The 22,853-nt window shown below is 35.7% G+C and overlaps 1 protein-coding gene across 2 annotated transcripts in view; it reads right to left on the bottom strand.

The window, feature by feature from the left end:
• The window catches only part of Mtx2 (metaxin 2), a 52,938-nt gene that overhangs the window by 21,652 nt on the left and 8,433 nt on the right, over nucleotides 1-22,853 (bottom strand). The window contains exons 2-3 of one of the 2 annotated variants that reach the window (XM_048425911.3): nucleotides 9,625-9,672; nucleotides 8,554-8,600 (exon numbers count right to left, since the gene is read on the bottom strand). The exons of the other annotated variant lie outside the window; for it this stretch is intronic. Of the exons in view, the coding sequence (XP_048281868.1) occupies nucleotides 8,554-8,600; nucleotides 9,625-9,672 (95 nt within the window). The remainder of the gene's footprint in view (nucleotides 1-8,553; nucleotides 8,601-9,624; nucleotides 9,673-22,853) is intronic. 2 annotated transcript variants of the gene reach the window in all.

The following is a 22,853-nucleotide window of genomic DNA, read 5'->3' as shown; positions in this document are numbered from 1 at the left end:
GTTTTGTTACAGTTCCAACTGAAAAAAGATAACTGTAACAAAAAAATCTAATTATTATTAGCTAAACAGATTAGGTAGGGACAGATAATATACTCACTTCATTTCAGCTAAGTAATTCTAACACAGCCCTGGATGTTTAGCAGCTAGTTCTTTCCTCTCCCTTACCTGAAGATATGTTAACATCTTGTCTTAGACGTTAAACACTAACACTCTCTAATGTACATTTCGGCAGTAAATCAGCCAAGTGACAGGAAAATGTTAAAGTAATACAAAATTTTAAATAATTTTCTTTAATCAAACTTTTAAGACTGAGGAAAGCTTAATATGACGTTTCCTGCACAGAGAGCACATTAGCGAAGTTGCTCAATGACAGTGATCACTGCACTGCCCACCCCAGGACAAAACTTCTTTTCAGGTCATAACTACATCAGAAACACTTCACGTGAAAATTCTATAAAGTTTATTCTCAATCATGCAATGCCACTTTCAGGGAATAAAGTGAAAATGATTCTGATTTTAATTTCTATCCTGTTTCACCAGAACACAAAGGAAAATCAGTGCCGACAACTGAAGAATTATTTCCACTTTACCGAAGAGAGGTATTTTAAAATTAAAAACCATGAAGAAATCTACCCACAAAATAATTTGTTTTACATCAAACAGCTGCAGACCCCATAATTGAAATAATGTATCTGAGGTTACAAATGAGAAGTGTTAGGTATCATTCTTAAAGAGACATATTAAGTTCCTAACACAGTTACAGTAATAGTGCTATTTGTACTTTAACATAAATTAAGACCGTAATTATATTTGTGACTATTTTAAACAAAATAACAAATTCCTTTGTACCTGTGAATGTAATTTATAGCAAAGCCAAGTTCATTTTCCAAACCAATCTATTTCACACTGCAGAGGTACTCTGGTATAACAGTATAATGTAATTCTTGTGGAATGTTGAAAGAGTAGATTCACTAAAAGCACAGAAGAGGTTTGAAGATAAATGAAGATGCTATTCATTCAAGGGTAATTTCATCTTGGAACTATATGAAAGATGTTTCACTCACACTGGATAGTGTATGGTCTCAATTTTAAGTGTGTTTTCAGCCCAAATGCAATACTGCTAGATCGATTATGCTGATACTGTACATCTAATAATGAAGAATGCTAGCATTTTTCTACTAAAAAAAAGTCTTCTTACCACTATGTCTTCATTGTTCTATTTAACTGCGACAAATGTTAACATACAGTTTGCTACTTACCTTTTAAAGAAACAAGCAAAAAAGTGATGATACTTTAAACTTATAATTTCTCAGAGACTTATAGAAACATGGTCTTTTAACAGGTTAAATAAATATTTGCATTAGGAAATATTAGCTGGTATAAACTATTTCACAAATTACTAAAAATGACAACTTAGCCACCTACTTTATTTTGAATATGCAATACTTCATGGCTGCAAATCCTATAAGACTAGTTCAGATGTTTTACATATTATATCATTCATGTGCTAAAGAACTTATATGATATTGAAATTGTTTCACTCTATTAAGTTCTGTTTACTATATAAACTCAGTTTTATTTTAGAAACATATCTTATACTTATTCATACTTTATATTTACACTTCATAATTCATGCCAGGTGTTTTAAGTGTAAAACTTAAAACATAATCACCTAATTAATGTAATATAAAACAACAAATCTGAAGAACTTAAATTCAGTGATAGCAAGGAAACATCTACAGCCTTCATCTTTGCTCATCTTGGAATACTGAAAAGGGCAGCTGTTGCTATGTTCTTTTCCTTAGTTGTTGCTGCCTTGAAAGCAAATACAAAACCTCATTTTACAGAGTATGATCAAAGTGAGGACAGACTTTGAAATCTTTAAATTCATATTTTATGAAACAATAAAGCAGCTTTAATTTTTAAATATTTTCTACAATAGTATTTTATTTGTTCTCTATTAAAATATATCAAATGACAGCATCCTAGCAGTATTCCCATCATGTTTAAGTTGGCACTTCATACTAAATATAACAATTTGTTAAAACAAAAATGTATGCAACCCAATCAAATACTCAAGATTATCTCACCTAAAATTTTGCAGGCAAGCTGTCTACCCTTGCCATTTATCTAAATGACTTGACAAGGGGCTATTTTCATACAATTTCCAATTCAACAACTGACTTGCAATCCAAAGAAAAAAGGCACTTACTCCTCACTGCTTAACCCCAAAGATTACATTAGGATATGACCATTTAGTCACTAATAAATACTTCCACCTACAAAACCTCATTTGTTAAAAGGCAAAAGCAAGGATCAGTTTAAGTAAATATCAGCCCATCTGATATGTTAGTGTTCACAGCATCAATGATGCCTATAAAAACTTTAAATTTTTGACAATATAATCAACAGAAAAAAATAGTTTTTGTTTAGAGTTATTTACTCACAAAACCCAAGGAAAATAAAAAAGATTAAATGAAACATAAACATTCTTTTTAATCTGAGCTTAAATGTCATTCTTAATGTTTAAGTGCTACTTTTTCACACAGAATTCTAATAATGATTATTTGTCTGTGACATTAAAAAAATTCCAATTTTATAGACTATATTCAGACACACAAAAATGAAAAGCCAGGTTGTTTAAATTGGCTTCATATATATTAAAAGAAATTATTTCTAAACCTCACCAGAAAGTATTATCACATATATATATAAAGATATTCTCAAAACAAGTATATAAATCTTTAAAGTCAAAACAGGCATTAATTCTCTACTCAATGTCTTCTATTTCCATAGCTTCAGAAGAACCTTTACTACCTAAGAAGCTTAATAATAACATAAGAATGTCTTGGCTACAATTCCAAATCCCAAAAACTGAGACATGTTTATCTTTTATAACTTAATGTAAATTATAATATGCTAAGAAATGCCAGAAATAATGTAAAATTAAAAATTCACTTATTGTGGGGCTGTGGTGGTGCACGCCTTTAATTTCAGCAATTGGGAGGCAGCAGCAGGCGGATCTCAGTGAGTTCGAGGCCAGATTGGTCTACAGAGTGAGTTCCAGGACAGTCAGGATTGTTAAATAGAGAAACTCTGTCTCAAAAAACAAAGCACAGATTCACTTACTAGCAGGGCAGTGGTAGCACACACCTTTAATTCCAGTACTCAGGAGGCAAAGGCAGGTGGATCTCTTGAGTTTGAGGGCCAGTTTGGTCTACAGAGTGAGTTCCAGGACAGCCAGGGCTACTGAGGGGTGAGAGGGTCATGTATTATTAGGCCAACAGATGAACCTCTCTGCCTCACCACTCTTCTCTGTGGGGGAAGTAGAAACTGTAATGATACTAACTCCACGGGATTGCTGTGGAGAGGTCCTTCTGACATGTAGCTCACACAGCACCGGCCTCACAGAAGGACTAAACTAATAAAAACGATGTGCTCAGCACAATGCTGCCATATACAGAACTTAACCAACTGGATAGAGGCTCTGTTTTCCTCCATAATTGCTGGGTTCTGTGTCTTTAGAAAGACCAGCTCTGAACTTTAAAGATGTCTACTTTTTGTGTTGTGTTTTCCGGCTTTGTTGTTGGTTGCTTTAAGACCAGGTCTCACATATAGCCTAGGCTGGCCTGAAACTCATCTAGCCACAGCTGGGCTTGAATTATGATGATCCTTCTGCCTCAGTTTCCAAAAGGCTAGGATTATGGGTATGTGCCATATCTTGATTTGTTTCTTTTTTTTTTCATGTGTGTGGGTGTTTTGCACATATATCTTTGCACCATGTGATGCATGGAACTGATACTGTGAGCCACCATGTGAATGCTGGCAACTGAGAGCAGCCAGTGCTCTTAACCACTATGACATCTCTCTAGTCCTACATTTTAAAAAAGGGTAATAGTAGCACCCTGCATTGGGCGATGGTAAGAACTGATCGTAATACTTTACATAAAAGCTTTCAGTATAGTTGGTTATACACAAACACATTTAATATTAAATTGTAAAACAAATCTGAATATTCTTAAATAACATTAGGTTTATGCATTGACTATTAACATATTTGGCATAGCATGAAAACATGCTCCAGTGCACAGCTTCATGTCCATAACTCTATGGGCAGCAGAAACTGGACTTGGTGGGTAACAAAAAGAAGAAAAAAGGACAGGAGGTTGGGAAAGTGTGAGATGGGAAATGGATCTGGAAGAAGGTTGGGGAAGAAGTAATAGGGTAAACATGAACAAAATCCATGTATGAAATTATCAAAGAATTCATAAAATCCTGTATTTAATGTGGTTATAAAAATTATTAATATTAATGTTCCCTTTAAAACCTCATATATAATATTTATTCCCAGTAGTGTTCTTTAGGCATTATCAAGCCTGTAAGCTTCTAATTATCTTGTTGAAACTGATTAAATGTATTTCTGCCACGAATCAGAACATAAGGAAATAATCAGCATCCCCTGCATATTTATAACACTGTAAGTAGCTTTCTAAATGTTTTAAATATGCTAATCCATTCGATTCCCATTAGCTGATGGGACAGTAACTACCTTATGTCTATTTTTACAAAGGAAGAAACTTGAAACAGAGTTCTTAAAGCATACCATCCTTGGAACAGAGATAAACTGCCCATTTCTCTTTGTGGAATTTGCTATAATATATATATATATATATATATATATATATATATATATATATATATATGTAACATGAGGGCCGGCTTGTTGGGGTTTCTGTCCCGCCCAGTACCCCACAGCCGGCAAGTCCCAAAGAAAATCAATCACACAGAGATCTCTATAAGTTATAAAGCTGATTGGCCCATTAGGTCAGGCTTCTTATTAGTCCTTGTAACTTATATTAATCCATTATCACTATCTATGTTAGCCACACGGCTCAGTACCTTTCTCAGCATGGCAGCTCACATGTTGCCTCTTCGGTGACAGGAATGGAGGAATGGCTTCCTCCTTCCTGGAATACTCCTGTTCTCATCGCCCCGCCTCTACTTCCTGTCTGGTTGACCCGCCTATATTTCCTGCCTGGCCAATCAGCGTTTTATTAAACTACATGATTGACAGAATACAAATAATTCTCTCGCACCATATATATATATACATATATATATAACATATATAATATCTATATCTACTGTTTCTAACTGAAACAGTACAGACAAAACTTCTTTCATGCTGTTTTTGTTGAGACAGGGTCTCTCTATGTAGCACTGGCAGTCCTCGAACTCAATATGTAGCCCAGACTGTCTCAAACAAGATATGCCTGCCTCTGCCTCCTGAGTGCTAATAAAGGAATGAAGTACACATCCAGAACTTCTTACTTTTTAAAAAGCTTTTTTTTGTGAAAATCTTAAGAATTCTTATGTATTCATATTCACTTGTTCATGCTATATTTCTAAACTAGCACAGTACAATACAAGTGCCAGCAGTCACATATGTCTGAGCATATGACTAGAACAAACAGGCATATTCTAAGTGTACACAACAGATTTTGAATTTAATTTGAAGAAAATAAAATAAATTTTCTATTGATTTTATGATATTTTGATATACTGGGCTAAGTAAAACATTACAAAAATTAACTACTTTTTTAATGAGGCTACTAGAAATTTTGAATTACTTAGTAGCTAGCAGTATATTATCTACTGGATAGTTGGTCTAAGTTTGGAGAGTAAGAGACAACAGTAACGGAATTATCAGATTTGTTTCACAAATCACTATAAGTCTAAATTCCTCAGAGAAGCACTTTAAAATGAGAACACTCTCTACACGTGTGTGCAGTGTTACACAAACACTGAGCCCATGAGAATACATCAGGCTAAGTTTTCACGACAGTCAGCAATCAAGAGCACATTATGACCAAGCCTAAACCTGTAGACAGATGATACAAAGACAGCAAACCACAGGGGAACTGAACACCGGGAGGAAAATCATATTCTTTTAAACTGAAGTCATAAAGGTGCCTACCATTAAAAATAGTCAAGCAGTTAGCTTTCTGAATATAATAAACACCTGCCTATGTGATTAAGTAAAATTTGAATTTCCTGATGGCATAATTGGTAGACTATTAAAATGTCTAGTGTTTTATATCTGGTATCTTCTAGAAAGTAAACAGTTTATAGATACTTGTCACGTTGTTTTGATCAATATTATACATCAGACATAAAGCCCTTAGCTCGTTCTTCTAAACAGATGCTGTTGCTCTATACAGAAGAAAATTACTCCATAAAGTTTCTATCAGATATGTGAGAAAGTCGCATTTATAGTCCTGGCTACTATCAGCTGTCAAGTCAAAGAATATTGAAGAAAACCAAGAATTTTTAATATATGCTGGTTAATTTATCATCTAAGTGACATATGTAGGATAAAAATTTGAAATGGTTAAGCAAAATTCAATTATTTTAAAAGGTCTTTTTTGGTGTTATTTTCAGCTGCAACTGTGATTTGAGAAACTATGGTGAGAAAACAAATGAAAAGGAAACAGAACAACAATAATATACACGCCAAGCTGGGTCTTTTTACCTTCCCTTCCAAGGAAGACTTAAACATCAGTTTTTAAAATGGTAATATTCTGCTATTTTGCTTTGTATAGAAACTGATTAAACCACCTAGACTTTGGCTGTTCAAACCTGACACCCTTTATATCTGAACTGTGGAGCTCATGGTAGAACTGTAGAACAGTGGGTGTGCAGAATGTCTGGAGCCTACCAAACAGGGACAGCCAATGGATTCCTCCAACAGCTCTGACAACCCACGTGCTTAACCACTGTCATGTCTTCAATGAGCCAAACTCTCCCTAGTTGAGAATCATTAGTCTATTCCTACCCAAAATTCTGTCCTATTTGTTCAAAATTAATTACTGCTGTACTCTCTACGATAATATTATTCCATCCTAAGGGCTCTTTGTAAGGGATCCCTAGATGACTTCAGTAAGGAGTAAACCTACTGAAATACATACAAAATAGCCTGGGCACATTTCTTTTACTGCATCATGCACTAGAAGATTTTTCTGAGGAAAAAATGTTAATTAGCTTTGTTAAATCCTTGAAGTGCTACCGCCCAAACGGCAATTAAAAGGGGTTAAGAAACAGTGCTTCAACTAAAATATTCACTATGCCCTGAAGCTATCTTTTCAAAGATATAAAGACTGAAAATAATATGTTATATACAGCAAATAATTTATTTGTGCAGTCATTTATCAGGCAAGATTGCTTCACAACACTAAGAATCCATTTCCACAATATACATCTATTGGGTGCATTCTTTATTCCAGCAGCTATACTTTGTGTGTCTGTGTGGATGTGCAAACATTAAATTCCATGTATCTCACAAAAGCTGCACAAAGGCTATATGTATTGCACATAACTGAAAATTTATTTATCAAAAGTTAAGATAAAAATTAGTTAAATAGAATTTAAAGACAAAATAAAGGCAAAAATTATAATCTATATTCTTGGTAAAAGACAGATATAAGACAAATGTAAAAGAAATATAATAGATCCACCAACTAATAAATCTTTGTCCAAGCACATTCCTTCCCATCTTTTCTTTCCTTCTCTGCCTTAAAATAAAGATGAACTGAATACCATACCATCTACAGCCTCACTGAATGACAATACCAGACACTGGTATTAAACCCAGTGGTTATCAAATTAAATAAAAAATATAAATGAGACGACCTAAAATTAAATGCTTAGCATTATGCCTCCAATATGACAAAAGCTTGATAAATACTTTCTCTCCTCCCCTTTCTCTTTGTCCGCCAGGAGCCCACAGTCTCACCTCCAATAAATGTCACATATTACAGACCCCTTTTACATGCTGTACAGTCAATCTTCTTTGTGCTTCAAACTACAGAAGCTAAGTACCTCAGCAGCTAAATATATAAAATATTTATTTAATTTTACAACCTACAGAAACATTTACTTTTTTCAAGTAAACAATTCTCCACATATTCCATAGCAGTTTTAAGTTCACACTGCCAAAAATCTTTTTTGGATTATATAACGTAACATTAAATTTAAAAAGCAATTGCACTCAATAAGTGGACTGGGAATAATAAATAAACATACAATCAATAAATCTATGAGGAATGGCAAGAAAGAATCTATCTGCTTCAAAACTAACAGACAGAATTAAGTTAGCATGTGTATAATAAGCAGAGTGATGATTAAAATATGTAGTGAATCACTCTTTACAAATAACTTAGAAAACAATTCTGAGTATGTAAATAAAATTATTACCCTCAAAAAAAATAGTGTATCTAACCAAAGACAAAACTACTGCTAAGATAGAATGTGTCTTCCACTTAAAAGTAATTTTGCTTAAAGGAACAGATAATGAAGTGTCTTTTACAGACTGACAACTGAAATACTGTATAAAATTATACTTCACAGAAGAGTAAGATTATACCAAAAATGGTTAAGCCATACAGAAAAACTCTAAACATACAATATCAGACTTTCAGTAGGGGGTGGAGTGCAACTCAAAATGATATACATCCTCTAGCACAAAGAACAAAATTACATTATTTACATATTTACCTGCACAGCAAGAGATGCTGCATTGTCAGAAAGCAAAATTTGCTCCCCTGTGGAAACATAAAGAAAGGTCTGAGTCCAAAGTTTAACTGCTAAATAAGCAAAATATTTTAAATATTATAAGTTATTTCTGTTTTAAAAAGAGATATCCTACACTAAAGCAATGAAGCTTTATATCAATGCTGCCATGTAACAGTTTCAATTAAATTATCATGTGTAAGTCATGATAAAATAGGAACGTTCTAAAATTATCTGATCATTTATCTCATTTTTTCAGCAATTAAAATTGCTCATTTAAAAACATCCATTTTTACAATTTAAAAGTTTTTTCATTAAAATGAACTAAAATAGTATCTGTTCAAATCTCTCTAGTTTAAAGTAAAAGTATTCACAACCACATAAACCAGCTTAAAGTTAATACTGCACTGTGTGTCTAGGTCTGTCACACAAAAGAAAGATGGCAAGTTCGCTGCAATAAAAATTCCATGCTTAGAAGACGGGGGCTGCTGCCTATTAGTCTTCATTACTTTGCAGTCTTTTGACAACTGTAGCAGGCTGCTGAGCCCCAAATGGGGTCCATAATGTGATCTGATGATATATGAAGAGCTGCTAAAGGGAGCCTGAACCATCCTAGCCTATACATTTTAACAGTTCCTTTTTACTGAGAGCCCACTTTACCACAGGACTTGGAAAATCTGCTGTCTCAGCTATTGGTGCAGTAAATCTGCCAAGTGCTCCTGCAACCACATCATTTTACACTGCCTATAGCAGCCAATATAATGAGTCAATAATAAACTAAGGACCTTATAGGCTATGAATAGTTGGTTTAGGCAAAACCTCATAGACAAATACAAGATACAAGTTTAGGCAAAACCTCATAGACAAATTATACAAGGGAATCCCTTCTTTGTATTTTATATTCTCATTGCAAAAAAATTGTATTAGTACATTTGGGGGGATGCAGCGAGTTTCGTTTGTTTGGCTGGTCAGCTGGCTCAGTTTAGCTTGGGGGTTTATTGTTGGTTATAAGTATAGTTTAACACAAAGCCGTTTTAATTGTGAATAAGAACCTACCTCTCAGTTGCTGATATAAGGTGGCATTTTCAGGCCAAGGTTCTGTGGCTGCAGAAACAAGGCAACGATAATCAGGCACATGGGGCAAAAGCATATCAATACTCAGCCAAATCCATCAATGTGTACACTGGAAAGCATTTAAAATCTACTGCTAAGGTGACACTTAACTACAGCAATGAATCATACTACCTTAGACCATAGGATAGGCTACTTAAGAAGGCTAGACTATTTTAATGTCTATTGTGTGGTGATAAGGTTTTTTCATAGAAAAAGAGGGAATATCTTGCTCAATTAAAAACATAAAATTAGCTTCCTTAAAAGTAACTATTGCAAAATAATGTTTATACACACAAAATACTGGTATTTTATTCAGCACAAAAAAAGAAATAATGTTGAGAACATTTTACTGTAAGCCTTTCAAAAAGTAAACTTTCCCTCACTAGATGAAAGAAAACACACATCTGTTAACAACCTGTCCACCTTTCCTTTTTTTAAAAGTAGTACTGCAAAAACATAGGAACCCCAGTGAACATTAAAAGGCTCCACTGCCTCGACTCCAGGATTGCCACCCTACAAAATGATAAGCATTAATGTATCATAAGCATTAAGAATTATAAGGTGAAACAAAGTCAGTAAAACTAATTTTAAGTCTGATAATGAAGCTTGACCTTGACCCTTACTCTCCCATCTACATAAAATTGCAGCTATACGGAGAAGCTAGCTATAAATCCATCAGTGCTGAGGAAAAGCACTCAGTTCTAAAAGGACTCTAATCAACTGTGCTTAAGAAGCAAAATGATTTTTGCCTGGTGGTGGTGGCTGTGCCTGCCTTTAACCCCAGCATTCAGGAGGCACAGGCAGGAGACTCTGTGAATTCGAGGCTAGCCTCTACAAAGCAAGTTCCTGGACAACCAAAACTACACAGAGAAACACTGTCTTGGAAAAGAAACACACACACACACACACACACACACACACACACACACACACACCCCAAAACAAACAAACAAACAGAAGAAGCAAAAACAGAGGAGTAGACCTGGAGAAGGGAGGTGGAAATGGAAGGAGTGGAGGGAGGAGAAACTTCGCACCAGATGTACTGAAAACAAAAACTTTTAAAAAATATTTTTTTAAAAAAAGTAAAAAAGCAATAGTTGCATTAACAGAATACACAAGATTAAAAAGATCTCATTTACTAACTTCACCTCTGTAAAGGACATAAGGCATAAACTAATCCTACACAGCAACTATAATTGCTATTAGCAAGAAAGTGGGCTATGGTAGTTAATAACTGATAGTCTTCTAACTGCTTATGTTAATCTAGCCTTCGACATAGCAACAAATCATTTTAATATATAATTGTAGTTGACTTTTAAAAGAAACTTATATATGTAATGCATTTTAAGATGAATAATTTAAGAGGCAATAGGTAAAAAAACACTTAAATTTGTTCATACACTTTAGAATGAAAATAAAAAACATAGTATTATCAAAAGTGGCAAATGTTACATTTAGTCTAATTAATACATATAAAATTAAGTAGACACTTACTGATAATACTAGGAAATCATTAAGCATATAACAGGTCAGGAATAGTTTTCTATACTGTTAGATACAATATTGTGCATATATGTAAAGACTACTGGCCTTCAACACACATACCAAAAAATGTATTGATGCTAAATATTTATACTTTACTGTAAACATTTTAACAAAGTAAAACTTCAGTAAGAACCCAATTAGCCTACATAGTACAATTCTTAAAAAACCAAGGCAACAAAAATAAGCTGCCATTAGCAAATTACTCAAAAGTAACTTTTTAGGATAGATTATATAGTCAACATACCTATACTATTAACTTCTCTAAACAACACAATGAGACTCATTTATTATAAGGTCCATAATCATCAAATATTTAATTTTATGCACCACATAAATGTGGCTAAAGCAACAGTACCAAAAGAACATTTAGAAAATTTCCAAAAGACAAATAAATATTAAAACTCAGTTCCTGAGAGAATAGATGTGTTCTATACCCCTCTGTGAGCCATAATGTACATATCTTGCATACAGTTGCTACTCGTTTTAAGTAAAAAAGAAAATGAGCATTTAATTCTATCATACTCCATTCTTTAAACATGGGTAAGCAGCTTAATATTATTGTAGTGGGTTGTTATAAAATATTTTGGTAATTTCAATTTGTTTAGCTATTTTGTCTCTATACTAGACATAGACTGCAAATTTTCAAAACAATTTATCATTAAATATATGCTATGTGCAGTGAGTTTATTGATAAATTAGAAGTTACTCTATTGGTTTATAATATGAGCTATAATGTGAACATTAATTCAAGCTTCAGTAATTCCAGTAGCTCAGGGCAGAGTGCTCACCTAGCAAACATAAAGCACTGGGTTCAAACTCAACCAACGCACACACACACACACACACACACACACACACACACACAGAGTTAATTTATCATCACCTCCACTATGATGGATTCTCCAGACCTAATTCAATAGAGTATATAAAAGCAATAGAATTTTTGCAACATTCTACCTGAGTGCAAGTAAGCTACCTATAAATCTGGTATGAAAAACCTGCAGCTGGAAACTAAGGTAGAAGGGGGTAATGTTTTGCTTAGTACAATATATAAATTATATTTCAACTCATAAGTTATTGAAAATAAAGTCCCAGGAAGAAACTACCAAACATTTGATACTTTCTCCACAAATAGAACACACCAATTTTAAAAAGGCAAGTAGATTGATGAAACCTCTGTAGCAATTTTATTTTAGCACCTGAGAACTCAGTGCCATGGATCAACAGATAAGAAACTATATGCAGAAAATGAGCTGCTACCTAATTCACCCCTGAGCATCTCAGAGCATATAAACAACACTGATTTTTTTTTTGGCACAGTCTACGTGGCCTAGTTTAAACAATTATAATGTGGGAAAAGAAATCATTAGTGCTATTCTATAAGTGTGCCATGAGGAAACCCCATGTTGGGGGGCATGCTGCTAGATCTCTAACAACCCACGGAGGTGCCAGTCTACCCAAGTCAGCAGTTCTCAAGCTGTGGATCTCAATTCCTTTGGTGTCAAACATCTCAGACATTTACATTACAGCTCCTAACAGCAGCAAAATTACAGTTATGAAGTAGCAATGAAATAATTTTAGGGTTGAAGAACTATATTAAAGGTCACATAAGGAAGGATGAGAAACACTGATCTAAGTAGACCCAAGAATCATGAACAATTATCACCCACACATGGCAAAATATAAAGATTATTTCTTGTTGTGAATAACAATAATTAAAGACTTTTATTGTTGACACCTGACTAAAGGAGACATCCAAAAGGACATTTTCTCTTTCTGAATGTTGAGCAAACCAATACCCACTCCACCACTTGCCCTGAGTTATGCTATGTACCAAATGAAGGGAAGCGGACATTTTTAAAGCACAGTGATGACAATGAACATAATACCTGTAGCATTTTAAAATTATTTTTACAACGATAGAACAGCCAGGCATTGGTGGCACACGCCTTTAATCCCAACACTCAGGAGGAAGCGGCAGGTGGATCTCTGTAAGTTCGAGGCCAGCCTGGTCTACAAAATGAACTCCAGAACAGCCAGAGCTGTTACACAAAGAGACCCTGTCTTGAAAAACCGATAGATAGATAGATAGATAGATAGATAGATAGATAGATAGGTAGGTAGGTAGGTAGGTAGGTAGGTAGGTAGGTAGGTAGATAGATAGATAGATAGATAGATAGATAGATAGATAGATAGATAGATAGATAAAGAGATGATAGCCTTTTCAGTTTTAAATAACTATCCTTCAGTTGACTTGCAATGTTTTAGATAATAAAACTACTTCCAGTAGGAAATATTATGTACTTTCAACTTAAACTAAGTCACTCCGAGTATGTATGAAAGGTCATTTTAAACATCTTTAGAGAAGGAGCGGTCTCAGAATAACTAGAAAAGTTAAAACTAAAAGTTTTCTTAAAAGGGGATTGGTAAAAACTGGAAGTTGTGAGAAAGGGTTGTTCAATACGGTCAAGTTATTTATGCCTAAACCAAACTGCAAGTTACATGTAGTACTTGGAATGAAGACCCAAACCCTCAACATGATGTCCCAGATCCTTCTTGGACTCTGGAAAGTCAGCCTCTCTACCCATCATACATCTTCTCCAGAGAGTCCTTCCCACTCTGCATTCCTTCATCCAGTTTCTGAATACACCACAATTTCTCCCGCCCCAAACCTCTTCTGTGTTGTTTCCTCTACCTAGAATGCTCTCTTGTGTCATCACATCTCAGCTAAAACATCACCTGCTCAGGTAGAGTCTGGTGTGTGAACTTATAACCCCTGCAGCTGAACAGAGATGGCACTCAGCAAGGGCCTATTTAAGCATTCTGCTGTTCCAGTCCCGGAGTCTTTACAGTCTGTAAGCAAGAGCCTCACATTTTCATTTTGTATCCTACAAATGCTGAAGATGAACTTATCCCCAGCAAGTCTTTTTTGATCTCCCTAAATTGCTCAAATGCTCCCTCACACAGACACCCTTTATACCACTTATCACAGTTGATATTTTCACAATCTGAGTGTTTAGTTATGTCTCCAAGCAGAAAACAAACTGTGAATCTAGAATTCAGGTCATCCTTAGAACCTAACATATAGGAAATATTTCACTGGATAATGTTGTGTTTTATTATTATCACTTCCTTTATTACTACTGTGTATCATTTTATGCTAACAGAGCTGCAGGAAAGATACAGAAACTATATCATGTAGAAAAACATTTAAAAAATTTACCCAGACAACTTCAAGACCATACAACACAAGTCCAGTAATATTAGTTGCCTGAAAACAGTTGGATCTCCAATTTCAACTTACTTTTTTAACTCTTCCTACTTTCATCCTTAGTATAAACTTTTTATGTGTCTGATATCTATTAAAAAAATCAACAAACATGATTACTAAATCTACTTGGGCCTGCATGCTGTATTGAAATGGGATTCCCCTCTGTATGCTGTGACTATATTTTATTACCACTGGTTAATAAAGAAGCTGTTTTGGCCCATGGCATGGCAGAATACAGCTAGGTAGGAAATCCAAACAAATACAGGGAGAAAGAAGGCAGAGTTGCGGAGATGCCAGCAGCTGCAGGAGTAATAAGATACCAGAGCATTACTGGTAAGCCATGGGGCACATAGCAATATACAGATTATTAGAAAGGTGCTAATTTATATGGAGAGCTAGCCAGCAAGAAACCTGAGCCATCGGCCAAACAATTATAATTAATATTAAGAGTTCGAATGATTATTACATAATCAGTGGGGGGTGGAGGGGACTGGCGGATAGGAGAGAAACTGATCCAGTGGGATCAGATGGCACAGAGAAAAGACTCCCAGCTACACTGTATACTGCACTAAAGTGGATGTGAGATTTTCAAAAGATGAACTCTGGGCTAAAGTCAGGATGCAGAAAGCATTAATAGTGAGACAGCATGTCTTGACTATGAGGCTTAGGAAGTATAACATTTGAATCTGATTGTGATGATTTGCCCCACACAAGCTCATGTGTTAAAAGGCTTGGTGAAGCTATTCAAAGAAGTTTAGGAGGTTAGGGCCTGGTTAAAGGAAGTATATCATGGAGGATATGCCTTTGAAGGCCCATTCTTCCTGACCCAGTCCATTGTTACCCTGCTACCTGGACACTAGCAAATGAGTAGCTCACTTTGTCCTGCATTCTCCAAGATAAGTGTCTTGCCTCGGGTCCAAAGAAATGGGGCCAGCACACCAGGAATGGAAATCTCTGAAACCATAAATAAATCCTTTCTGCTTGTTTTTTTCACAGGAATTCATCACAGCAACAAAGACACTGGATGAAAACTACATAGTTAATATAAAATATCAAACAGAAATTTTTAAGTTTTAGGGTTTGTATCTGGGTAAGAAATGCACAGTTAATTTACAGGAATTTTCTTCTGTACATCAAAGGATTCTCTTACATAGTACAAGATATACACTCTAACCCCACATGGCAGAATGCTGTTCTAATTAACTCCTGCTGTGGAATAATCCTTCTGTATACTGTGAGTATGCATTACTCTCATTGGTTAATAAAAACCTGACAGGCCGGTAGCCAGTCAGGAAGTAAAGACAGGACAGCAAGACACAGAGGAGGAAGGACAGAATCAGAGGAGACCAGCAAGGAAGAAGCCAGCTGCCAAGGAAGCAGGACATGTAGAAAATGAGGTAACAAGCCATGCACCACGTGGTGAAGTATAGATAAGAAATATGAGGTAATTTAAGTGTAAGAGTTAGCTAATAACAAGCCTGAGTTATCAGCCAGGCATTTATAAGTAATATTAGGCCTCTGAGTAGTTATTTGGGAACAGGCAGGCAGGAGAGACTACAAACTACTTATTTCAAATTTCACCATAGAATTCAAATATTCATGTGCTCCTAAACAAGAAAAAGTCCTTCTCTTTCATGGTAAAAATCAGCTTTTTAGACCAAGAAAAGGCTGAGGGAGGAACATACATGAATTAGTAGAGGAGACCCTGTCTACCTGCTCACTTAATACCAAGATCCCTATCCAACTAGATAGACTATGCCAAATTTTTCCTGAACACTTAAGGCTTGCTTTTATGAATTTGCTCAAATTGTTTCCCTTCAATGTTTCTCTTTATTGACAAAACCCAAACATCTTCAAAGCCAAGTTTGTCACATTATTTCTCTTTTATATGTACTGTCCATACAAGTTTATATTTACCTTATGTCATACATTATTTTCTACCATATCTTACTGTGAAGTCAATATTGTACCTCTCATTTCCTACAAATAAATTCTTAGATACAAAAGTTTTTCTGTAATTCTGAAGTTATTTGCTAAAATCTTGGATTCTCAACTGCTTCAGACAAATCACTGTAGTTGTAATAATGCATGCTAAAAATAGTAAATTTGAGTTTATCAAGTTTTAATTTTTTGTCTAATTACCATTTAAAGCTAATATTTGTTGTAAGAATTCCAAAGTAAAACTGCCTACTTTGGCAGCTAGAGAAATGGCTCAGTTGGTAAAGTGTTTGCCACTCAAGCATGAAAAAGCCTGAGTCTGACACCCAGCAACCACTGAGAGGCTTGGTGCTCCAGTATATGCTTGGAATCACAACGCCAAAAAGGCAGAGAGGAGATCTGGGCTTGCTGGCTGGCCAGTGAGCCGAATCAACAAGTTCCATGCTCAGTGAGAGATCCTGTCTCAAAAATAAGGTAGAAAGTAACTGATGTCAACCACTGGCCTCACATATGTGCATGCTCATACAAAAAACTACTGCCTGATTTTGGAGAAATTAATTCATTCTAAGAAAAGAAATTACTATATGGTTCAGTGGGTAAAAGCTGACATAAATTCAATCCCCAGGACACACATGGTGTAAGGGGAAAACCAACTACCATGGGTAATTTCTGATTTCTCTGCTCATGTTATGGCACACACCCCCCCACACACACACACTGTCTCTCTAAATAAAACTGGGATACATTTTTTTTCTAAGATTAAAAAACTATTTCATCTTTTGCATGCTAAAACAAAGACACTCTTGGTGGTCTACTCTAACTTACATTTTAAAAATCAGAACTACTGGAATGGGGGCTGGAAAAGACGGCTCAGTGCTTAGGGCTCTTGTTGCTCTTGCAGAGGACCAGAACCCACACAATGGTTCACAATCATGGCTTGCAACTCCAGTTCCAAGAGAGTAGATGCCCTCTTCAGACCTCTGTAGGCTCCAAGCACATACATGGTGCACAGACATACTTACAGGCAAAAAAAACCTCATTTACATAATAAAAGAAATCTTAAATTCAAAACAATAGATTGCTATTGTAACAGTATTCGGGTAAATTTCCTTCAATTTTATTATTTTTATAAAGAATTATGTTTCTATTTTGTAAATATTAAAAAAGAACTAGAAATGAATCAAAGCCCTCTAAGTGCATATCCCAACTAATTCTATTGAAAAGCTAGTCAGTCCTTTACCAACTTTCTATTCTGCCCTAATCAGTACCCTAATTACTTCCTACTTTACCCAAACCTTCCTTTACCAACAGCGAAAGACACCTCTAGGTTTCAGTCTTTGGGGATAAAGACGAGTATTTTTATGCAACTGAGTATTTCTTAAACTTAAAATGGACCTTTCTCTATTCTTGCATGTGTTTATGTTGAGGAAGACAAAACAAAACGTAAAAAGGACATGCTTATGACAGGAGGCACGCCCTATACTTATAGCACATGTGAGGTTGAGGCAGGGATATCTTAAGTACCAGGTTAGCGTATGCAGCATACAGACACTGTATCAATAAAAACAAAATGGTTTTTAAATTTTAAAAATTAAAGACAACTCTTGGGGCTGGAGAGATGGCTCAGTGGTTAAGAGCATTGCCTGCTCTTCCAAAGGTCCTGAGTTCAATTCCCAGCAACCACATGGTGGCTCACAACCACCTGTAATGAGGTCTGGTGCCCTCTTCTGGCCTGCAGACAAACACACAGACAGAATATTGTATACATAATAAATAAATAAATATTTAAAAAAAAAAAAAAAAAAAAAAAAAATTAAAGACAACTCTTAAAATTTTAAAAGTTAAAATATAATGGATAAATTGCTAGCAATATATATGATAAACTAACAAAACCAAACATAAATATTTGCTCAACATTATTTTAATTGTATTTAAGCCATACTTAAGCTTTATCAATAAATATAATCAAAAATCAATATTTTTACTATTAGTAAATTATAATACTACTGAAATGACTGGTAGCAAATAAATTTACATATGCATATCATAGTTCTCTTAGAGAATTTACATATTACCTGAATGTCCTCAATGTCAAGTTAAGAGATAAGTTGTTCTGGTGGCAGATGATTCTTCCATCCAAAGTTATTTCACACTATCAAAGTCATAACCTAATAAAAAAAAGTCTAGATTCCAAGGACCTCTTCTTGAGCTAATCTAAGAGGACAAGAGACAAGCTATGAAAAGAGATGCCCTCTGTCGTTGGTCTCTCTTTTCTTAAATTCTGCATTTCTGATGCACAACATGACTCCTCTGGCATATGAACACAGGTGAAGACATAATTTGTAGAATAATAGGCACTAATATTACACGCCGCTTCAATTCTGTCATTTTTCCAATCCATCAAATTGATTAATGCTATAATAACTCCTCACAAACCTACCATTGTGCACTAATGAAGTCAAACCCAGCTTCTCCTTAGGCAACTATATTCCAAAAGCTCATAGACGTCATTTCTTCAGCCCGGCAACACGACTACAGTGTTACAGAAAAGGAGTGAGACATGTGCAGTCTATCTCCAGGCTCAGATGACACTCTGACAAAGGTATCAATGCAAATACTAGCAACGTAACAAAATGCTCAAAGAAGCACTTGAGGATCTTAATCAAAAGTTACTGCACAACATACAGAAAACAACAAACTAACTTGCTAATCTGATATAGACACCACACCTCAGTGGTATCAACAAATACACTAAGCTTAAAACTCATTATCTGTCAGGCAAATGTAATTAAATCGGTTTTTAAGATAATTAGACTTAAAATATAAGACTATCAAAATGGGAATTTAATGAATGCTGTTTTAGATTATCAAATTCAATATTAATTCAACCTGAAGGTTATAGAAAAGGCAACAACAATCACAAGATCACTAAATAACATCCCCAAGGTGCAGAAGGAGAGATGACTTTTAAAGACTTTACAACAAATGCGTAAGCAGTGACTCTTCCCACACAGGAGTTTAAAGCCGTTCTTCCGAGGCTGGAGACAGGGTTCCAGTTAAGTGTACACACTGATCTTGTGGAGGACCCCAACACAGACCCCAGCACCTACAATGGGCAGCTCACAGTCACCTGTACTCTAGCTCAAGGGAATCCAATGCCCTCATCTGGCCTCCAAAGACACCATCACTCACATGCATATACCACCATAGACATACACAATTAATAAAAATCAATCTTTTTTAAAAAAATTCTCCCAGCACCTTAACAGTTTGAGAGATCAGTTCATGCCAGAAAGTGGCTCATGTTTTTTATTAAAAGGGAGAAGTGGAGGAGTCATTTTCAGAAACCTAAAGCACAGGCAGATGGCATTATGTAGCATGGTGGTAAGGCAAGTTAGAACTGAAAGCAAGAAGTGCATATACAAAGATTAAAGACTAACAGGTTTAAATAAGGACTCAATGAGAACTTGGAATGTGCCTCAGTTATAGAGTGCTTGCCTAGCAAGCACAAAGAACTAGGCTCAACTCCAGTACCCTACAAAGCACAGGTGCCATGGCACATGCCTATAGTCTCAGTACTCAGAAAGTGAGAGCAGCAGAACCAGCAGTTCAAAGTCATCCTGGGCTACATAGCAAGTTCTAAACTAGCCTAGAGTACATGAAATCCTGTCTCAAAAAAGATTTTGTAACAGGGTATGGCCTTGGTTACAAGTTACCTTAAGTCTGTAAGAAGAGGAAACCTGTTGACTGGTATCAGAGTCTTTGTTGTTTGTGGTATGTGAATACACAAACTGTACATAGCATTCATTTCAGAAAGTATATTTAGTACGTCTACAATTTTTTGTTCATTTAATACATACAATATATACATAGAAAAAAAGTCCTAGAGACACAAGTGGCACTTAAGATTACATTCTTTTCATCTCTTTCATTCATTTAGCTCAGATAAGGTGATACTGAGGACCTATGTAGATTAATTTAATTCAACAAAATTTTTGATCATCTTACTCTATTTACTCAAGTATTTATGAATATGACTAAAATCTATGTATTAAAACATAAAATATTACAATATTAAAATGTTGTAATTTTAAGATTTCCCCCAAAATAATATTTTAATTAGCCATTTAAATGAACAAACAAGATATTAAATGCATAAAACACATAAATTAATAAAAAATGAATATAAAATTGCCACTGTACTCCAGAATCTAATGTTACTGAATGGGTAACATGGAAGGAAAGGAAACTAGAGGGGAGAGACAGCAACCATTCACAGCACAGTAAGTGAAAACAGGTGGTGTAAAGAAAAAGTTAGGCCTTGAAGTCATGTAGATTCTCCCAATTTTACAATGTATTGTCTAAGTAGCCTTGGCCAAGTTGCTTAACCTTTTCTGACCTCATTATCTTACTGTAGAAGGGGAAATACTAAATGTCTTCTAAGATTGTTGAGAGAATAAAATTAGATGAGTTATTAAGAATCCTAGTTCCCATCACACAGGAGAAACAGACAGGGATCTCTGGAGCAGGCTGATGAGCCAGACTAGCCATTATTCATGAGCTTTGGATTTACTGAGAGAAGCACTAACTCAGTTAATAAGGTTGAACAGCAACCAGTGAAGACAACAGAAGAAGTCTAGATCTCACACACACACACACACACACACACACACACACACACCTGATCTGCACAGCAATGGCTACATTATTCAAAAAGAAAAACAAATAGACTCCAACTGCTTAACTAATTCAATTCATCTAACATAACTCAAATCTTACCAAATCTTTTTCTACAGGCAGACCAATAAAGTCAATATCTAGGGTACGAAAATAGTCTAAAACAGTAAACTGAAATATAAATATTTGTCTTTAATCTGCAGTCCATGATTTCCAAAGCACAAACGCATGGCAAGGTGAAGAAACATTTTAGGAAATATAATTTTTAGGTGTCAGCTTGCTCGGATCAAGGACTAGTCAAGGTGCCATTGCAGGTGTGCTTGTGAGGGTTTTCACAGACGAGACCTGTAAAGCACTTCCCCTAATCAGATAGGGAGCAAGAGCAAATGATAATTTGGCATGAAGGCCAAGCCCATTATGGGTGATGCCATTCCTGAGCAAATGGTCCTGGGTTGTATCAGAAAGCTGGGTGAGTAAGTCACGAGTAACAAGCCTGCTGGGAGCCAGGCCAATCCAAGGCTTTTCCAGAGGCCTTGATGAAACTTTAGCTCTGTGCCCTTGCCCAGAAGCAGACTTGGCAAGGGCTGGTCTCAGGCTAGAAATATGGTCTAGAACAATGTTTCAACTTTCCTAATGTTGCAACCTTTTAATACAATTCCTCAAGTTGTGGTGGCCCACAACCATAAAATTATTTTCATTGTTACTTCATAACTGTATTTTTGCTACTATTATGAGTCATAATGTAAATATCTGATATAAAAAATATTTGATATAACCCCTGTGAAAGGGTCGTTCAACTGCCAAAGGGGTCACAACCAATGGGTTGAGAACCACTGGCCTAGAAAGAGTAATGGTTTCAGTTCCTGGGAATCTGGTTTTCCCCACTGAAGGATGTGGCCTAAGGCAGCTGTGTCTGAGGCTGTGCTCTCTTGGTCAACATTGTTTGATTTAGCTGTCTGCTGACTTCAGCTCACTTCTCCCCTACAAACGGCATTTAAGATATGCTTTTTAATAAACTTCCATAAGCTGTTTGCTTATGCAAGACCTCATGATCCCAGCTTTCTGTCTTCTTATCTTCTCATCCCCGGCCCTCCCCCTCAACACCTGACCATTAGGGACCCTTATTCCTATGGATTTGGGTCACAAGCCAGTAAGCAGCATTCCTCCATGACCTCTGCATCAGTTCCTGCCTCCTGGTTCCCACCTTGACTTTTCCCTTGACTTCCCTTGATGACAAACTATAAAGTGTAAGATGGAGCAAACATTCCCCCACCACTAAAAATAAATGAATGAATGAAGCAGAAGAGAAGATTCATGTTCCCTTCCTCCCTCTTCCTTCTCTTGTTGGCTTCCTTTCCTCCCTGAGCAGGGTCCTCATCTCCTGCCCTGGGACAACAGAACTACAATCTCTGAACTCTTGAGACTGAACTTCAGTCATCCCCTGGGTTCTCTCGGGCCTTCAGTCTTAGACTGAGACATCAGCTTCTCTGGCTCTGAGAACTTTAAATTGGGACTGAGCCCAATTACCAGCATTCCAAAGTCTCCAAGTTATAGACAGCCTGTGTGGAACATCTCATCCTCCATAATCAAACAAGCAATTCCGCAAATCAATTTCGTCTCACATAGTCATATCTATAGTTATGCCCTTTTGACTTTCCTCCTCTATAGAAGCCTAATACAGAGGAAAATATATAAAGAACAATTCATAATTCCAACTGAAGAAGAAAAAGTCAATTACCAG

The sequence above is a fragment of the Myodes glareolus genome, chromosome 21 (assembly GCF_982192425.1).
Source record: "Myodes glareolus chromosome 21, mMyoGla1.1, whole genome shotgun sequence".
Classification (NCBI taxonomy): domain Eukaryota; kingdom Metazoa; phylum Chordata; class Mammalia; order Rodentia; family Cricetidae; genus Myodes; species Myodes glareolus.
Note: the sequence above shows the minus strand (reverse complement) of the source record. Positions and strands in the feature narration are given on the sequence as shown.